We start from the raw sequence: 21,220 nt of genomic DNA on the forward strand, positions 1-21,220 counted from the left end.
ACTTGTATCCGAATCGGAATAAATCATTCCCATTGTTGATATTTGGTTCATGTAGATATAAAAAACATAATCAAATTAATATACTAACATTATCTTTATAATATATTAATTTAAATTCAAATTAAAAATTAAATATTAAAAATTTACATCAAAATTTTTAAATAATGTCAAATTTTAAATCTATTTTTTTAAAAAAATTAAACTTTGAAGTTGAGTGGATAATTCAAAATATGAAACTAAATTTTTATTTATTCAAATTCAAACTTAAAATTACAATTTAAATTTTAATTTGAATCCGTAAATTTAATTTAAGTTTGAAATAAAATTTGAATAAACTTTATATAAATTAAAATTTAATTTAAATTCAAATTCATAAGTTAGATTCGAAATACTCGATTACATTTTAATTTTTAATTTAAGTTCAAATTAAAATTTAAAATTATATATTTAATTTTTAAATTTTAACTCATATTTTAATTAAAAAAGTTGAAAAAATAAATTTAATCCGAATAAATATCCATTCCGTCCGGGTTCAACTTTCAATCCAGCCTCCTAGACCGGATTGAAAAAAGGGGTGATTCGGAAATTCCCATTCCACTCGGGAATCGAAATCGGAATGGGACTCCCGCGTACCAAACACCCATAAACGGATTCACCCATTCCAATTTTGATTCCATGGTGAAAAAGAAGCGAACCAAACACGTCCCAAGAGAAAAACTGCCGAAAAGAAAAAAAATGAAACTACAAAATACTAAATTGACATTTCTTTAAGATACTAAAGTGTGCGAAAGTGTGAAATTATTATAGGGGATAAGAAAAAAGTGGCTATTCCAGGGATAGGTATAAATTAAGGTATAAACGAGGATTAGATCAATTTTACGTTTGGATGAAAATTCGGTTATTCCTGGAATAAAAAAAATAGCGTTTGGTTAGGTAAGATGGAATAAGAAAGATAATGGGTTTTGTAAATAAAAAATAATGATATTATCCACTTATTATATTTGAATTTGAATTTTTAAATTTTTAAATTTATATTTCTAAATTTAAAATTTTAACTTTGAAATTTAAAATCTCAAATTTTAAATTCAAAATTTTAAATTTTAAATTTCAAACTTTAAATTTAAGATCATATTTAAATTTAAAAAAATATAAAATATCAAATTTTAAATTTCAAAAATTTAAAATATCAAAATTTAAATTTAAAATTTAAAATTTATAATTTAAAATTTTAAACTTTAATTTTGAGATTATAAATTATAAATTTTAAAAATTTAAATTTTTAATTTTTAAAATTTTAAAATAAGAATAGTGGTGGGAACAATTAATAAAAATAATTTATTATAATAAATTTATAAATTTTTTAAAAATTCTACTTAAATTTAAATTTAATAAAAAGAATTTATTATAATATTTAAATATAATTTATTATAAATTTTATTATAATATTTAAATATAAATAATATGTATTAATATAGTACAATTAATAATTTTATAATAAAAATAATGTATTATAATATATAACATATTATATTTATATAATTTAGTTTAATTCAATTTATAAGTTTAATTAAGTTTAAAATTAAGAATTAGAATAGCACTATTCCACCAAAATGGTGGAATAGCAAATCCTTTGCTATTCCGGAATAATCGAGAATAGCAAGATTTGACCGGAATAAAATATCCCGGTCAAATTTCACCCCGTTTGGTGGAATAGCGGGGATAACGAAAGTTATCCCCGCTTATCCCGCGATCCAAACGGGCCTTAAAGTTTACCTAAACTTTTATGATGTGATGGTCTAATACTATGTTCCTTCTAAATATTCATGCATTTATTAAAGAGTGCTTTGAGTCAACACGAGTCTCGATCCCTCCCTTATAAATACTCCGCCTCTCCTCCTCCTCTGATGAATCCATATATGCGAGGGAAAAAACCCTATGATAGCTTCTAACATTGGAAGGTCCTAGAAGCTTCGACGAGGCGCTAGAAGAAGGTTCTAGAAGCTTCGGGGGCGGGGTTGGATGGGTCGTCCGGAGGGGAAGGTGGTGATGGTGACGGGGGCGTCGTCGGGGATCGGGCGCGAGCTCTGCCTCGACCTCGCCGCCGCCGGGTGCCGCGTCGTCGCCGCCGCGCGCCGCGTCGACCGGCTCAGATCGCTCTGCCGCGAGATCGACGGCTCGCGATCGCCGGCGACTCCCCCGGCGGCGGCGGCGGCGGCGGTGGAGCTCGACGTGAGCGCCGGCGCCGCCGCGATCGAGGCCGCGGTGGCGAGCGCGTGGGACGCGTTCGGGCGCATCGACGCCGTGGTGAACAACGCCGGGGTTAGAGGTGATCACCTCTCTCTCTCTCTTATGTTTGGATAACTTCATGAGTAATGCTACGGTTACACTCTAAAGTAAGGTGTATATTTTATACTCACTCAATTCTGAGATTATTTTTGTCACATTAATTTTTTCTTAAATTTTATTAAAAATCAATTCGATTTTTATCAACCCTAAAATTGCAGGTGTAAAATATACATCCACTTATGAAGTGTACAAAAAGCATTTTTCTGACTTCATAGGCTTAATTACACTCTACTACTCTGTAATTTAGTGTTATTTTTATTTACTGCGTTCGGTCGCAACGATGCCCTCATGAACAACGGCGAAGGTCAGAGGTGATCATCTCTCCCACCTCTCTATCGTTTGGGATAAATTTATGCGTGTTGTACCAACGATATATATCTAATGTAGTTGGCTAAGTGCTTGACAGTTAACGCTCAAAATTTCAAATTTCACACTTAGTTATTTTACATTTCTAGCTGAGGCCATTTTTATAAAATAAACGAAGCGAATAGCTTGTTGCCTTTCTCTCACTTAAAAAAAATTATTTATATGTATCCCTACAAAATTTTAAAATTATGAATTAAATATATCTGTACGAGGCTTCAAAATATGCAAATATAGTTTTACCACTTGACAGTTGACTACCGTCAGTTGACTGTTAAATTTTTGACAGTTTGCACTGTTATGCCCTTATAAAAATTATTTATTTTATATTTATTTAGGACTCACAACTTATAGTTTATATAGGATGATATAAAAATTAGAATAGAAATATTAAAACTAATGATAATTTAAATAAACTAAAGAGATATCTATACAAGGGTAGAATAACCATGCATAGAGGGTGAACCAACAAGTAGGGATATATTTGCAAGTTATGCTACTTAATTAAGGTTTGTAGGAATAAATATATAATTCTATTATTTTATAGAAATATATATATATGATAACTAAAATTTTGTTCAGATAAAAAAGTATATGCACAACTATATATAGGATAGCACAGGAATTATCCATGCTTTTTATACTTTTGTTTTATTTTATTTTTGTTGTTGTTGCTAAAAAAGCAGAAGAATTTGCACTTTCATTTGGATTCTGAGACAGAAGGAAAATGGGGTATAATTTTGCAACTTGGTCTCTACACCTTTAATTTCATTATTATCATACAGTTTGCGACTGTTAAAGGCTAAACTATTAAAATGATCAAAAGTTTTATCGTATATAGGATAAAATGTTGGTCATTTTATAGAAAAGTTTAGGCGAATTTTATGGTGAGAGACTAAATTGAAATATACAAAAAATTATAAAGAGTTACATGTTGAAGTTAAAAAGTTCAGGAACTAAGTCACAATACAGAATATATAGTATATATAGGGGGTATCCATACATTTTATCCACAGAAATATTCTTAGCTTTCTTATCTAGAGTAAGAGCACCATAGAAAATTTATTATTTATGACAATTGATTTAGCTCTCTCAGTACACATTTATTGTTTGTATGGGGTTATATTTATTGTTCTTTTACTTGGGTGTGAAGTGGGTACAACTACCTTTTGCAAACCTTTAATGTGTTGATCACAAGACATATATGTGTTTTATACTTTATACTTAGTATTCATGTCCTTTCGATCAGGAGGATTCTAAGATTACAATCCAAAATGGGTTATAGTTCTAGCGCTATTATATAATTTATAAGGCATATTATAGGCAACAATGATAAGAACAAAAGTGGAACTTTTTCGATGGTTTAGGGTGTGTTTGGTTCGCTTCTTTTTTACCCTGGAATCGGAAACGGAATGGATAAATCCGTTTGTGGGTGTTTGGTACGCGGGAGTTCCATTCCGATTCCGATTCCCGAGTGGAATGGGAATTCTCCAATCACCTCTTTTTCAATCCGGCCTAGGAGGCCGGATTGAAAGTTGAATCCGGACGGAATGGATATTTATTCGGATTAAATTTATTTTTTCAACTTTTTTAATTAAAATATGAGTTAAAATTTTAAAATTAAATATATAGTTTTAANGGGCTAGCTCGGCGGGCGGAAGGCGTCCCCTGCGATGAGCTTTTTGTTGTTTTTATATAATATTTCTTAATTCATCTTATATACTTATATAAGAATGAAAATATAGTATTTTTTTCAGAAACAATCCAAACACCTAAAACAGAGGTGTTTTTTAATAGAGTATGGAGTATTTCAGCATATCAAATACACTGTAAAATAAAATTTTGTTTTATTTCACAACAATTGCCAAACAGACCCTTATTATAAAGATAAAGTTAATATATTAATCTGATTATGTTTTTTATATTTACCTGAACCAAACACCGACAATGGGAATGATTTATTCCGATTCCGATTCAGGTGATGAACCAAACAAAATTAGGTAATGAGTCATTCCGATTCCGATTCCAGCTTATTTTGATTCCGATTCCGATTTCGATTCCGACTTCGAACCAAACGCGAATGTTGAGATTGAAAATTGGCGAAAAGTTTGGAGACCAGTGGTGTAATCTACCATAATAATTAATTTGGCTTTTACTATACTGTTGTTGATCACTGTTGCATGGTTGGTTCAATAATACAGCATACGAAGCAATGGAAGTTTTATGGTAAACTGGTGGGGATTGTCTAAGGATGATGTGATCTGTCACACACTTTGCTGGTAATTAATTAATGTTTTCATAATCATGAACATGTTATGTGTATGTGGATTTCTCAAATAGCAATTCTAGGTGCATCGAAGTCAACCAAAAAAAAGGAAAAAATTCAGCTGAGTAGACAACATTAGGAGAGAGAGTCTCAAGGTTTGATTAAGTCCTGTTAAATATAAAAAATGTTTAAACACCGTTCTTTAACAGCTTAAGCTTTTAGAGTACAACGGTTGTTTCACATGGTATCAGAGCAGGAGGTCCTGAGTTCGAGTCACGCCAGGCTCCTAGCATATTAATTTCCTCCCATTTAATTCAAGCCCACGTCATGGGCCGATTAAAAAGTCTCGAGCCCAGACGTGAGGGGGAGTTTAACAGCTTAAGCTTTTAGAGTACAACGGTTGTTTCACAAGTCCCGTTTGTTTTGGTGTAAGTGGAGGGGTGGAACTTAAAATCTATTACTTTCGATATTTATTTTAGTGTAAGTCAAAAATATAGTACTGTAACTCAAGTTACGTTAGATCTCCACTTCATCTATTCTCGACTTCTCCCTCTAAAGTGCCGAACTCGACTTCTGTCACACTCAACCTTCTCTAACTAATTTATTAAATAGTAAAATCTAAACTCTATTTTTTTTATAATGGGTTAGAATTATCTTATTTACAGTAAATTAGGATTAGCTTTAAATAATAATGAAAATTTTAATTATTTAATAAGTTAAATTTTATAGTGGTAAGTTTATCACTATATTCAGGAGATAACGGGATCCACTTACTTATATCAAAATAAATAATGAAACTTAAAAAATTAATTTCACCGGTACCAAGTTATATCAAAATAAACAGAAGAAGTAATTGAATTTAACTTTCAGACTGTACAAGTTACGTCAAAACAAATAATAAAAAAATAACCACACTTAAGGAAAACTCAAATACCACTGTACTTCAGCATATGGAGTAATTAATGCTAGGGTACCTTAGAATGTTCCCAAAATGCATTCGGTGGATCAACTTTTCATATGTGATATCTTGTTAGATACCATTTGGTATGGGCATTGCTGTGGGTGGAACAGCTTGTTCCCACCCATAGCATGGAATAGGAGTGGAAACAAAAAAATATTCCCACCCTAAAATTTTTTTAAAAAAATCTAAAATTTTAAAAAAATTAAATTTAAAATTTTATAATTAAATTAAATTAAATTAAAAATCTCAATATTAAACTTTATAATTTTAAATTTTAAATTTAATTTTTTTAAATTTAAATTTTATATTTTTAAATTTAAATTTTATTTAAAATTTAAAATTTAAAATTTAAAATACTAACTTTTTTAATTTAAATTTTAAATTATAATTTTGAAATTTGAAATTTAAATTTTAAATTTTAAATTTGAAATTTAAAATTTGCTATTTGAAATTTCAATTTTGGATTTTAAAATTTAAAAGTTAAAATTTAAATTAAAAAATATAAATAAAAAATTTAAAAACTTAAATTCAAATATAATATAAGAGGTAATATTATTATTTTCTATTTATAACTGCCAACTATTCCTCTTATTCCATCTTATCTTTTCAAACGCTATTTTTCTTATTCCCAAGAACAACCTAATTTTAATCCAAACGCAAAATTGATCTAGTTCTCTCTTGTACTAGAATTTATATCTGTTTCTGAAATAAACAATTCTTACTTATACTTGAACCAAACAAAGCCTCGGTGATTTAACTTTTCAAAATTGATGTCTAGCTCATGTGTCATGTCTTGAATTATACCAACCAAACAACTTAATTACCGTCTTTTATGCAGAAACTGTGTTTTGAGTAGCTCCTTAGCATGGATTTAAGTGCGTGGCACGGGATCGTATAAGAAACTTGCTGGCATGATATGACACGGTGCATTCCAAGGCAAAGAAAATGATGCCATAATGGGCCTACTTAGGTCTCAATGGGCCTGGTTTTATGGGCCTTCTAAGCTAAAATCTTCGTTGGGCCGTATAAATTTCTTAGGGATGATCAGTCTTTATCAGTCTCTTTTTATTGAATGATTTCTTGATTATTGGTTTCCAGCTGATTATCGCTTTAAATTAAATGTTTTACTCAGTTCAAACAATATATTAACTTAAAATATTTACACATTGTTTACATACTATTAGAGCACTATTCTCTATTAACTTAAAAAAGTATCTAGAGACCACGCCGATGCTGCGAATTCAAATCCCTCTATATACGCCCTTGGGGCATGTCGGTTATTTGATTTAAAGTAAACATGATAAGGAATGTTGTACACGTAAGTTTAAACCAATCGTTCTTCAGTAGCTTAAGCTTGGAATTGACATGTTAAAGTTCTGGATGGTATGCATGAAAAATAGAGTTTATAGCACGCAACAGTGTTTTAGAAGTTAAATTTGAATGTAAGTATCTCCTAGTTTATGTTGTTTCTGAAACAGTACAAAATCTGGTGTGATCTCTCCTGACCTACTTGTTTTTTTCACTTATTCACCAACTTTGCACGGGTATTTGAACAATTTCACACATTTGCAAGGCTACATACGGCGCAATTTCTTGTAGTAAGTGCGCGAAACTTTCGATTCCTGCTATAACTTGTTAGTATGCTCGTCTCAGGTGGCGTGTATTCGTCGCTAGATTGGTCTGAAGAGGAATGGAACATAAATATGACCACCAATCTAACCGGCTTGTGGCTGGTGTCGAAATACGTATGCAGAAGGATGCGCGATGCGAAGCAGAAAGGCTCGGTGATTAACATTTCGTCGATCGCTGGTCTCGAACGAGGACAACTGCCCAGAGGAGTCGCCTATTCCGCCTCAAAAGCCGGTGTTAATTCCGTCACCAAGGTAACATTGATCTGAACTTGAAACTCTGGCATTAGCTTGAGATTCTCTTTTCGCAGTTCACCGGAAGCATAGATTGATATGATAGAGATTCGTTCTTAACTTAAACTCGGTGAATCGAAACAAAGTGATTCGATTTCCATTTGAAATGTGTGACAATGGCGAATCGAAACGACAATTCTAGCCCATCATTTACTGCGCGCGCAGTTCAGGTTTTAAGTTCAAAGCAGGAACTAAATGTAAATTAAAACATCAAGTTTAAATTTAAGTTTTATTGGCTTAATTTGCAGGTGATGGCATTGGAGCTGGGGGTGCACAATATAAGAGTGAACTCTATAAGCCCAGGCTTGTTTAAATCTGAGATAACAGAGGGTCTCATGCAAAAGCAGTGGCTGAGCAACATCGCGACGAAGACCGTCCCGTTGAGGACGTTCGGAACATCGAACCCGGCGGTGACGTCTCTCGTGTGGTATCTCATCGACGACTCCTCGGAGTATGTCACGGGCAACGTCTTCATCGTCGACGCCGGGGCCACGCTACCGGGTGTCCCCATTTTCTCCTCTCTATAGTCCTTTATGCATGACTTGTTTTTGACTATTGTGGGGAATTTGGAAGTAATTTTATTATATTTTCTTTGGTGTTCAATGTGAAAGGAGGATGAATCGTTTGAAATTTCTCTATATATGAATGGGTTACAATTGCAAGAACTATGGCATAGAAATGTAGACATGTTAAGTACTTTTTCGAAGAAGTTACACGATTGAACTGATGTAAGAAGAAGGATCAGGCGGAACGGCGACGGCGACCGCGCCCTCGAGCATCTGAGCCACTTTCCGCATCGACGGCCTCAGCGATGGCTCCTCCTGAATGCACCAGATAGCTACCATTACAAATCTCTCCACTCTCCTTATGTCGAACATCGCCTCCTCATCGCTGTCCACCAGGAGGTCCAGTCTGCCATCCTTAAAGCAATCGTAAGCCCAATATGCAAGCACTGTTGTCTCCTCCGTTGCTGCCTCCGTCTGAACATTCTTCCTGCAACATACGATCTCTAGTAGCAAGATACCAAAGCTATAGACATCGACCTTCGCAGTGACCGCCGAGTTCTTGAACCACTCGGGTGCAACGTACCCTTTGGTTCCTCTGATGGCCGTGTTGGTTCGAGTCTGGTCGGCGCGAAGGAGCTTCGCGAGCCCGAAGTCTGATATCTTGGGGATGAAATTATCCCCGAGCAGTATGTTCTGAGACTTGATGTCGCAATGAATGATCTGGGTAGTACACTCTTCATGCAAGTACAAAAGACCTCTTGCTATCCCCAATACTATCTGGGCCCTTTTGTTCCACTCAGGCCGGGTGCATCCGAAAAGAAAGCTTGTTAGCGAGCCATTGCTCATGTACTCGTACACCAGCATTCGATGGTTCCCCTCGTTGCAGAATCCGAGTAGCTTGACTAAATTTTTGTGATGGGTTTGTGCGATCGACCGCACCTCGTTCGTGAACTCTTGCTCGGATTCCTTGGCCGCCGCCCGATCCAGCTTCTTCACGGCAATGGCCATGTGGAATTCCGCGGCTAAGGCCCCCTTGTATACTATGCCGAAACCTCCGCTGCCGAGCTCTTCTCGAAAGTTGTCGGTGGCTTCTTCCAATTCTTTGTATGTGAAGACTCTTAGGTTCGACCGCAACATGGTCTGCGCTATTTGATTCTTCTTATTTTTCGTGCGATTGCAAAAGGAGAAGGAAACGATAGCCGCGGCGATTATGAAGAGCACGTTGAGGAATCCGGAGCTACCCAAGAGGGCGGAGATGACGAGGATTAGTGTGTTCCGATCCTTCTTCACTATAGTTATCGGATTCTGCGGGCCCTGGTTAGGCAAGGAAGCATCGGTTTTGGGCATTTTGATAAGAGCCTTCCCCCCTACACTCATCCCTTGCTGACCATTGGTTAAAGGCATCTTCATCTTCCAACAGTCCGGCATCCGAAAGACGGCCACACTGCACAAGCAGTCGGCTAGGCATGATGCTCGACACATGTCTTCATCGGTTGGTGTGTAGTGCTCATAGCTGTCCCCCGGCCAATCCGTGTTTGGCATCTCAAGGAACAAGTATTGACTTCTCTGGTACTGTTCGCAGCTCTGCACGGCAAAGTCTGGTATGCAGCCTAAGTACGTACGATTTGTATCGACGAACTTGCATCCTAACGCGCACTCACATTTGAGCTGCTTTGATTGATCATCGTCGAGGCTGCAGTACGCATTAAACCCGCAGGCGGCGGCGCCGCCGTCGCTGTCCGCCTGGATTGTTTGGCAGAGGTTGGCAGGCAACATTCCGACGGCGTTCCACTTGTCGGTCGACTTGGTATTGTTGTTGTTTTTGGGGTAGATATAAAGGCGTAATGCACCGTCTGGATCTAGCGTGGCATGTTGGTAGAAGTCGGTAGGGGAGTATACAGCAGCTGAGGTGAGTGCGGTCTGGTTGTTGTTTTCGACCTGATAATAGAGCGAGCCGGATGAGTTGAAAACGAGCTGTAACATTTTGGCATATTGAGTACCGGAGGCCCAATATGCATGGTATTTGTGGCCGGTGGGGACGGCGACCGGGTAAAAGACCAAATTGCCATCTCCTTGGACTGCTAGCTCGAACCGACCTGGGGAGAAGTCCGAGTCGCTCATTTTGGATCGGAGTTCTGAGTTCTCGGCCAAGGACTGACCTGGGAGGATCGTGTCGGTTGGATTTTGAAAGCTTTGCCACGGAAAGGCTCCGCTGCTATCATAGAGAACGAGGTTCCCAGAGTCGAGGAGACTTACGCCGGTCGCATTAGCTGCGTCTGGGCTCCAGACTTCCTGACCGTTCGAGTCGAAAAGTGAGAGCTGGCTGGCCTGGGTGAGTTGGAGGGTCGATTTTGCGGGCACCTGCACCGGATCGGTGTTGTTGGTGGCGAACCAAACGACGACTTGCGGTGAGGTGGCGTTGAACCACACGGCGAGAAGGAAGAGGGAGGAGTTGGCGTCAAGGGGCCAGAAGCCGAATGCAAAGTCACCGGATGGAGAGAAGATGGAGGAGTTGGGCCCCGACGAGCTGAGACTGGAGCCCACGGTCAGGTTCTGATAAGATTTTGCCGCGACTAATGATAACCCTCGGCCGAGGAGGAGGAGGAGGAGGAAGAGGAATAGAAGAGAAGGGTTCGTTGCATCCGTATCCATGTTTAGTGGTGGTGGTGGTGGTGGTGGTGGTGGTGGTGGTTCTTCTCTTCCTCGGCTGCGGAGAGAGTAGAGTGTGGAAAGATATTATAGAGGGCTAAACGTATTGTTGACTTGACGGTTGACTTGGAGAAGAACACCACAAAAAAATGAGTGGTGAACACCTATGACGCGCAGTTAAGGCAACCGGAAAAATGTACAAAGAGCTCCTAACCTTTAGTTTTCTAAAACTTTCAATTTTAATAATTAGACTCTTTAAAACTGGTCAAATAGTTTAATAGATTCATTTCCTCAATTAAAATTACTAATTATATAATCATTTTTTTTTTTTTTTTATGTCTTGCTCATAATTTTATATGACTTTTAAATTATTAAAAAAAATCTATCTTTTACTTGTAATTTTATTGACTAAATGTGAGGATTGAAGCATAGGAATACGTATCTAATTTCGAGTTTTGTTCTCTTTTTAATATAATATTAGAATAGATTTTTTTTTTTTTTTTGTATTTCAAAATTTTATGAGATAATATGTAAGGCATTTGATTAGAATAGTTGCATAATTAGTAACTTTAATTAAGGAGAAGGATGTGTTAAATTATTTGATAAAATTTAGGCCGTATATATAATTGTTAAGTTAAAATTTCTATACTTTTTTATAAAAAGCTAAAGTTTCATGGGCTTATAATTGTTAAAGGCTCACGCGTGGAGAGGGCTTTTTTTTGCATTTAGCCTTCTGACAAATTTTTATTTTAAAAATAACCTTGTTAAAATTTAATTTACAAAAATGGCCTTAAGCCTGCCACGCAGGCGCTACGTCAGCGCCACGCGGGCGGAGCTGGGGGCGGTAGTTAAGTACAACACGGTGAACCATTCACCGTGTTGTATATTAAAAAGAGGAATAGAAAATTTGTATTCCATTTCTTCTCTTTTTCAAAAATCTGAACCCGAACCCGAAAATTAAATTAAAATCCAAACTCGGATCCGAATCCGACGGATTTTAAAAATTCATACTCATATCTATATCCGACCAAAAACTCGAAATCCGAACCTGAACCCAGCGGGTTTTAAAAATCTATACCGTTGGATGAAAATCTAAGAAATAAAAATTATTAAATATTTTATATATTGTATAAATAAATAAAAATAAATTATGTATATATATATAATTTATTCGGGTTTGGATTCGGATAATATTTCGGATATCCATACCTATTGACATTCCCTACTCCCTATTTCTCTTTTCAATATACAAAAAATACGTACTAAACACGGTGAACTATTCACCGTGTTTGAACACGGGGAATGGTTCACCGTGTTCAACTTAACACACAGGCCCTAGCCCTGCCCGCGTGGTGCTGACGTGGCGCCTGTGTGGCAGGCCCAGAGCCATTTTTGTAAATTAAATTTTGACAGGACTAATTTTAAAATAAAAATTTGCCAGGGCTAAATGCAAAAAAAGCCTCGCGTGGAGAAATTGTTGTCTGCTAAAATTTAATTAAAAAAATATAATTGTTAAATTTAATTAAATATAATTTTGGCATCCGGACAAATTATTATCATGTGAAGAAATAATACCTCATTAATAAAAAAAATAATATAATTAAATAATATTAAGGCCAATTTGGGTAAAAACTCTACAAGTTTTGAGCTTTTGCAAAACTGGACCACCTTTTTCGATGTTTACAGATTCGTACCGAATTTTTAAAAAACTGACCAAAATACTTAGTTTCCTTTCTTTCTCTTTTTTTTCTCTCGTTTTTTTTTTTTCCTCTTCGAAGAGGAGGCAAAGGCCCCCCCACGCCCTCGCACGTGTCCGCGCACCACCCGCCCTCCTTAACTCCGACCCTACCAAGGTTGCGCTCGCTGCCGCTCTTTCGGACGCCCTTCCTCGCCTCCGCCCTATGCACCCTTGCCCGCCTCTTACCCTCCCCCCCCATTCTCGCCTGCGACCCCGCCGAGGCTGCGCCACTATCCTCTTTTTTTTTTTTTTTTCTTTTTTTTTTCTTTTTTTTTTTCTCTCCGAACCTCCTCCACCCCTTCCGTAGCCCTTCGCGACCCACCTCCACCTCCACCTCCACTACAGCAAATTTTTCACCCACCAAACCCATTTCTGAGAACTCGCCGTCCTCACCGCCACCGCCGATGACGAAAAGAAAGCGCTTCTCAGCGCTAAGAAGCTCGCTGGCAGAGGAGGGGGCACGCGACCCACCACGCCCACCAAGGCCGGCGACGTGCGAGGTAGAGACAGAGGAGAGTGTGATGACGCTGGAGAAGATGGCAGGGCAGCGGCGAGTGCGGCTGTAACATACCGAACTTCACAAATCATGAAGTCACGGTATACATTTAAATGGTTCCGGTGCGGTTGCGGTGGAATGTAACATACCGGATTTTAAATATAAAAGTGAAAATAAATAAAAAATAGTATGAGATACTAATTTAAAGTTTCATATTATTCTGACACTCGTAGAGTGAGAAATAGGATCCGAAAGCTATCTGATAAAGATTGCAGTTCGGTACAGTTTTCAGTGACCAAACGGGGTCGAAACTGAAATATTAAAATTTCTTTGGACTTATTNAAGAAGAACTAGAGAAAAAGGAAGAAGAAGATGAAGTTGCATTGTTAAGATAAAGGTATACTGTTTTAGAAGAACGTTACATTATTATAAACATAAGTTGCACTCTCTGAGATATAAACTACACCCTTTAAGATGAAAGTTACACTCTTTAAACGAAAATTGCACTCATAGAGTGTAACTTTTCGTTTAAAGAGTATAATTTATATCTTAAAGGGTGTAGTTTACATCTTTCTCTTAAAGAGTTTAACTTTCATCTTAAAGGGTGTAGATTACATCTATAACAGTGCAATGTTTTTCTAAAATAGTGCAATTTCATCTTTTTCTTCCTTTTTCTTTTGTTTTTTTTTTTCCTTATTCTCTAATTTTTGGCCTTTAGTTAATTTTTTTTATTTGCAGCAAACAAAAGTACTTGACCAAAGATGCTCTTGTGCACCCCTCACCCTCTTCGCCTCCTCGCCTCCGATCCCGCTGAGGCCGCGCTCGTAGCCGCTCGTCATCGCGCTCTTCTCTGTCTCCACCTCACTCGTCGTCGGTCCAGTGGGAGCGGTGGGCCGCGTGCCCCCTCCTTCGCCAGCGATCTTCTCAGTGCCGAGAAGCGCTTTCTCTTCATCGTCGGTGGCGGTGGTGAGGACACGGGTTCCCATATGTGGATTTGATGGGTGAAAAATCTGTTGCAGTGGAGATGGAGGGCGAAGGCGAAGGAAGAGAATGTGGTGTTGTTCTTGTTACCGTCATGGAGGGCTGCAGAGGCGGTGGAGGAGGTTAGCGGGGGGTGAACGGGCGTGGGCGAGGGCACATGGGGCAGAGGCGAGGATAGGCGTCCCAAAGGGCGACGGTGAGTGCAGCCTTGGTGGGATCGAAGGCGAGGAGGGCGGGTGGTGTGCGGACGCGGGCGAGGGCGTAAGGGGCAGAGGCGAGGCACGCCGTTCCTGCCTCCGCCTCCTTCTTCGGAGAGGGAAAAAAAGAACGAGAGAAAAAAAAAAGAGAGAGAGAAAGGAATAAGGATATTTTGATTCATTTTTTGAAAATTCGGTCCAAATCTGTAAAATTGAAAAAAATGGTCCAAATTTACAAAAGTTCAAAACTTGTGATTTTTTATGCAAATTGGCCTAATATTAACTATATAAAACAGAAAAACGACGCGGCGGTGTATTGATTCTTGCCTGCCTATCTTTAATATTTCAACGGCTAAAGTACACTTTGGTTTAAAGTGGCAGCTTTTAATTTGAATATTTTAAATTATTATAATCGAATCTTACAATTCAATTTAATTGATTTAGACTTAGTTTGGTATTGAGACTTATCTAACGTTATTATATAAAATTGAGTTGAGAAAAAGCATATAGTGATATGCTTCTACATTGTCCGGTGGAACCGTAGAAAATATATAATAACCGATTTATCGCGATATGCGAAACGCAACATACGAATAGGGTATTTTTCCAACGTACTTTCTCACAACACGTAACGCAATCTTCCCGCAATCCCCAACGAAGCCTTAATATTGGTGTGTCGTTCAGATAGACATAATGCGGAATAAATTGAAATCACACTATTTCGGTAGAATAAATCAAATAAATCTTGATAAAATAGATAACAACTGTTAATGGAGCGTCCGAGAGTCATTCTCTTGCGGCCGTGGATAATCATCGCAACTCCAAGAATTGCTCGCCACAAATCTCTCCAATAAGATTGCACAAGGACTTTTTTTTATTATTTTTTTGTTGCAATCTATACCAAAATAGCACAAAGACTTATCTTTATCATTGTAATTTACACACATTTTTAATGTATTGCGAGTAATTCTTGAGCATCAACTTGTAGAAAAAGTCTAGAATGTTACAGTCACATTAACGATGTAATGTCTCCAGCGAATTAAATTGCATCCCAGCGGTTCATCCATCCCATTATAATTTTTTTTAAAATATATTTTTATTATACTTTTTTTTTTTTTTTTTTTTTTGTGTTCTTTTGTTGTTAGCTTTTGAACTTTTTTAAATTAAATTACCTATGCATGCAAGCCGGCCTGCTTTTTTTTTTTTTTTTCTAAAGGAAGAGATGCGATTGATTAGATATAAATAATATAATGTGGCTGCTACGTAGTAAACTTTCTCAAATTTGTACATGATCGCTATCAAAGTTACAACGAAAGGTTCAAAAAAGAATAAATTGAACGTTTGGTCCTCGAACTATGGGATATATGACACTTTAATCGAATTGAGCTCCTATGCTTTTAAAAGTATCAAGACATTGGTGCTTGTAGATTTTTAGCCATTGGATTAAGAGATATGCGGTTAGAATGATGTGGGCCTTCTAGGGTTGAGTGGGTGGTTGGTTGAATAGTATAATCTAATGGTTGAAAATGATCCGTAGAGTAAATCTAATGGTAAAAAACTTACAAACACCAAGTGCTTGGTGCTTTTACAAGCACCATAGCTGGACTCCACTTTAATCTTCAAATTTTAATTTATTATAGTTTCTGGCTTAAATTTTCAGAATTGTTATATTCAAATCCCACAATCTAATTTAATTGACTAAATTTTAACACATTATTAATGTAAAAATTATACGCTATATTAATTATTGGCACATTATTAATCACAACACTACTACATCACATTTATATCAGCGATATATCAATATTTAGTCAACTAAATTAAATTATAGAACTTATTTGTAGCAATTCTGGAAAGTGAAGCGCAAAATTGTAATAAACTATAGTTTGAGGACCAAACGTGCAATTTACTCTATCTAAAAAGTAGTGGTGAACACCTGTAGGGTGAAGTTAACGTAACTGGAAAAATGTACAAAGAGCGCCCTAAAACGTTAGGTTTTTTTAAATTTTTTTCCAAATAGTCTTTTAACCTTAGTTAATTAGACTCTTTAAATTCTATCAAATAGTTTAATAGACTCCTCTCTTCAGTTGAAATTATTAATTTTACAATCGTCTTGATCGCATATGTCTTATACATAATTTTATATAGCTTTAAAAAATTAGAAAAATCTTTTTTTTTTTCACTTTTAATTTTAATATTAAACAAATGTGAGGATTGAAGAAGAGGAATATGTGTCTACTTTTGAGTTTTGTTCTCTTTTTAATATAATATTAGGATAGAAAAAAAATATTTATTTTCGTATTTTGAAATTTTATAATATTGTATATAACACATTTGATTAGAATGGTTGCGTAATTAGTAACTTTAATTAAGGAGAAGGGCCTATTAGATTATTTGATAAAATGTAGGGCGTCTAATTGCTGAATTAAAATTTCTGATACTTGTTTATAAAAAGCTAAAGTTTAAAGGGTGTTTCTACATTTTTCTCTTACGTTGTTATATTCAAAGGATTGCGTCTCAAGAAATTATTGTCTGCTAAAATTTAATTTTTTTAAAAAATATAATTGTTAAATTTAGTTACACATAATTTTGGTGTCATGTGAAATATCATGTAATTAAATAATATTAACCATGAAAAAGGGGAAAACAGAAGGGCACTGTATTGATNTAGTTGTGTTCCTCTTTTTTTTTCCCTTTTTTTTTTTTTTTTTTCCCCTCTTGTGGCCTCTTGCCTCATTATATTGCTAAATTCACCTCCCAATTGAATGAAGCGATAATAAGCTATCTTCCTCTCTCAAAAAAAAAAAAAAAAAAAAAAATAGCAATCATTATCAAAATCCAAACACTATGATAGCAACACTTCTCAATGGGACAAAAAGAATCAAATTATAGAGTGCAATTATCTGATCATGCACAAACTTTCTCTGGACTCCTAATCTTCCAAGCAACTACAACACATTACACCTATGCAGTGTATAATTCATCGGATTCCAACATACGTACATCCTTCAGGCTATCATGATTATGGAATCATGCGCACTACCTCCAGGAATAGAACTGTCAAGGGTAAATTTTCATCTGTACATGAATGTGGACAGTTGATTTCCTTGAAAAAAAAAAGAAGGAAGAAGTATGTATTTAATTTTTCCTTGTTTTATTTCTTTTATAATTTAGCATTCTAGAAAGCACTTCAACATCAAAGAGAGGAACAGTAATCACATAATGACATCTGTACTGTAGTAAGGATAATAGTTTTTTTTTTTTTGAGAGATAGGTAGCACGCTCCCCGCTTCGTTTATTTCATTTAGAAATAAACTTAGCTAGAAATGTGAATCAACTAGGATTCGAACTTGAGTCTCGAGTACCAACCACCAAGCCCTTTGCCACTTGCCTTTCTCACTCTCTGTTTTCTTTCTTTTTCTCTCATCTCTTTAATTTTCTTCTCCTGCCTAATTACTCTTTTTATTGAAAAGTACAACTTAAGCATATATACAACTGCATAGATTTTTTTCTCCAAAGAAAAAGTAAAAGAGTGTAATCTGCTCTCTAATTTTAATATGATTTTTTTAACAAATCATTTTAAAACTCAACAACTTAAATTTTTTTTTTTTTTTTTTGAGAATAGGTAGCACGCTACCTGCTTCATTCATTGAATGGATGAATTTGGCTACAAAGGTGAGGCAACAAGGGCCTCGAGGAAAAACAATATCAGCGGAGGAAAAAAAAAAAAAAAACTTAGCTGATTTTATTTTCTATTTGCACAGATTAGTCATATAAAAATAAAATTTAAAAACTTGTATTTATCTAATTTGACCTAAAAATTAATATTTTATAATTAAGTATGATACTAGAATGTTTGGGTGTCCCCAATTTTGGGTTTCCCCATTTTCTCCTCCCTACAGTCTTTTATGCATCACTTGATTTTAAATATAGTGGAGAAATTATAAGTAATTTCATTATATGTTCTTTGGTGTTCGATGTGAAAGGAGGATGAATTGTTTGATATTTCTCTATATATGAATGGGTTACAATTGCAAGAACTATGGCATAGAAATGTAGACATGTTAAGTACATTTCGAAGAAGTTACACGATTGAACTGATGTAAGAAGAAGGATCAGGCGGAACGGCGACGGCGACCGCGCCCTCGAGCATCTGAGCCACTTTCCGCATCGACGGCCTCAGCGACGGCTCCTCCTGAATGCACCAGATAGCTACCATTACAAATCTCTCCACTCTCTTTATGTCGAACATCGCCTCCTCGTCGCCGTCCACCAGGAGGTCCAGTCTGCCATCCTTAAAGCAATCGTAAGCCCAATACGTAAGCACCGTTGCCTCCTCGGTCGCTGCCTCCATCTGAACATTCTTCCTGCAACATACGATCTCCAGCAACAAGACGCCGAAGCTGAACACATCGACCTTCGCGGTGACCGCCGAGTTCTTGAACCACTCGGGTGCGACGTACCCTTTGGTTCCTCTGATGGCGGTGTTGGTCCGAGTCTGGTCGGCGCGAAGGAGCTTCGCGAGCCCGAAGTCTGATATCTTGGGGATGAAATTATCGTCGAGCAGTATGTTCTGAGACTTGATGTCGCAATGAATGATCTGGGCAGTACAGTCCTCATGCAAGTACAAAAGACCTCTTGCTATCCCCAATACTATCTGGGCCCTTTTGTTCCACTCGGGCCGGGTGCATCCGAAAAGAAAGCTTGTTAGCGAGCCATTGCTCATGTGCTCGTATACCAGCATTCGATGGTTGCCCTCGTTGCAGAATCCGAGTAGCTTGACTAAATTTTTGTGATGGGTTTGTGCGATCGACCGCACCTCGTTCGTGAACTCCTGCTCGGATTCCTTGGCCGCCGCCCGATCCAGCTTCTTCACGGCAATGGCCGTGCGGAATTCCGCGGCTAAGGCCCCTTTGTATACTACGCCGAAACCTCCGCTGCCGAGCTCTTCTCGAAAGTTGTCGGTGGCTTCTTCCAATTCTTTGTATGTGAAGACTCTTAGGTTCGACCCCAGCATGGTCTGCTCCATTTGATTCTTCTTATCTTTTGTGCGGTTGCAGAAGGAAAAGGAGACGATAGCCGCGGCGATCACGATGAGAATGTTGAGAAATCCGGAGCTCCCGAGGAGGACGGAGATGATGAGGATTAGTGCGCTCCGATCCTTCTTCACCACAGTTATCGTATTCAGCGATCCGTGGGCAGGAAAGGAAGCATTGGTTTTGGGCACTTTGATAAGAGCCTTCCCCCCTACACTCATCCCTTGCCCACCGTTGGTTAACGGCATCTTTATCTTCCAACAGTCCACCCCCTGAAAGACCGCCGCACTGCACAAGCAGTCGGCTAGGCATAATGCACGACAGGTGTCTTCGTCAGTCGGTGTGTAGTGCTCATAGCTATTGCCCGGCCAATCCATGTTCGGCATCTCATTGAACATGTACTGGTTGCTCTGGTACTCGTCACAGCTTTGCACAGTGAAATCTGGTATGCAGCCTAAGTACGTACGATTTGTATCGATGAACTTGCACCCTAACACGCACTCACAATTGAGCTGCATTGACTGATCGTCGTCGAAGTTGCAGTATGCATTGAACCCGCAGGCGCCACCGCCGCCGTCGCCGTCAGCCTGGATCTTTTGGCAAGGGTTGGCAGGCAGCATTCCGACGACAGTCCACGTGTTGGTTGACCCGCTATTATTGTTGTTGTTTTTGGGGTAGACATAAAGGCGTAAGGCGCCGTCTGGATCCAATGTGGCACGTTCGTAGAAGTCGGTAGGAGAGTACATGGCAGCCGAGGTGAGGGAGGTCTGGCTGCTGTTCTCGACCTGGTAATAGAGCGAGCCTGATGAGTTGAAGACGAGTTGTAATTTTTTGTCGTATTGGGTATTGGAGGCCCAATAGGCTCTGTACACGTTGCCGGTGGGAATGGCGATTGGGTATAAGACCAAATTGCCATCGCTTTGGACTGCTAGCTCGAACCGGCCCGTGGAGAAGTCGGAGCTGGTCAATTTGGATCGAAGTTCTGAGTTCTCGCCCAAGGACTGACCGGGGAGGATCGTGTCGGTTGGATTTTGAAAGCTTTGCCACGGAAGAGCTCCGCTACTATCATAGAGAACGAGATTCCCGGAGTCGAGGAGACTAACGCCGGTCGCGTTAGCTGCGTCTCGGCTCCAGACTTCCTGACCGTTCGAGTCGAAAAGTGAGAGTTGGCCGGCCTGGGTGAGGTGGAGGGTCGACTTTGCTGGCACCTGCACCGGATTGGTGTTGTTGGTGGCGAACCAAACGACAACTTGCGGTGAGGTGTTATTAAACCACACGGCGAGAAGGAAAAGGGAGGAGTCGGTGTCGAGGGGCCAGAAGCCGAACGCAAAGTCACCGGATGGAGAGAAGATGGAGGAGTTGGGCCCCGACGAGCTGAGATTGGAGCCCACAGTCAGGTTCTGATAAGATCCTGCCACGACTAATGAGAGCCCTCGGTCAAGGAGGAGGAGGAGGAGGAGGAGGAGAAATAGAAGAGAAGGGTTTGTTGCATCCATAACCATGTTTAGTGGTGGTGGTGGTGGTGGTGGTGGTTCTTCTCTTCCTTGGGTGTGGAGAGAGTAGGGTGTTGGAAAGATATTATAGAAGGCTAAGCCCATTGTTGACCGTTGACTAGCCGTGGGCTGCGGGGACGACTTTGACTTGAAGTCAACAATCAAAAAGTAGTGGAGAACAACTGACGCGTGAAGTTGACAACAACTGACGCGTGAAGTTGACGTAACTGGAAAAATGCACAAGACACCCTAAACTTTATCTCTTT

At 38.1% G+C, this 21,220-nt stretch overlaps 3 protein-coding genes across 3 annotated transcripts; 1 reads left to right on the forward strand and 2 right to left on the reverse strand.

Moving 5' to 3' along the window:
* On the forward strand, positions 1,901-8,385 carry LOC109724607 (3-oxoacyl-[acyl-carrier-protein] reductase FabG-like). Its single transcript, XM_020253485.1, has 3 exons — positions 1,901-2,326; positions 7,590-7,819; positions 8,107-8,385. The coding sequence occupies exons 1-3, from the start codon at positions 2,020-2,022 to the stop codon at positions 8,383-8,385; spliced, it is 816 nt and encodes a 271-aa protein (XP_020109074.1). The 5' UTR covers positions 1,901-2,019.
* LOC109724606 (G-type lectin S-receptor-like serine/threonine-protein kinase LECRK3) lies at positions 8,464-11,057 on the reverse strand. The gene has a single exon (XM_020253484.1). It carries the CDS (start codon positions 11,014-11,016, stop codon positions 8,569-8,571), a length of 2,448 nt encoding a protein of 815 aa, XP_020109073.1. The 5' UTR covers positions 11,017-11,057; the 3' UTR covers positions 8,464-8,568.
* On the reverse strand, positions 18,423-20,985 carry LOC109724681 (G-type lectin S-receptor-like serine/threonine-protein kinase LECRK3). The gene has a single exon (XM_020253582.1). The coding sequence runs from the start codon at positions 20,961-20,963 to the stop codon at positions 18,510-18,512; it is 2,454 nt and encodes an 817-aa protein (XP_020109171.1). The 5' UTR covers positions 20,964-20,985; the 3' UTR covers positions 18,423-18,509.

Source organism: Ananas comosus, linkage group 19 (assembly GCF_001540865.1).
Source record: "Ananas comosus cultivar F153 linkage group 19, ASM154086v1, whole genome shotgun sequence".
NCBI classification, from domain to species: Eukaryota; Viridiplantae; Streptophyta; class Magnoliopsida; order Poales; family Bromeliaceae; genus Ananas; species Ananas comosus.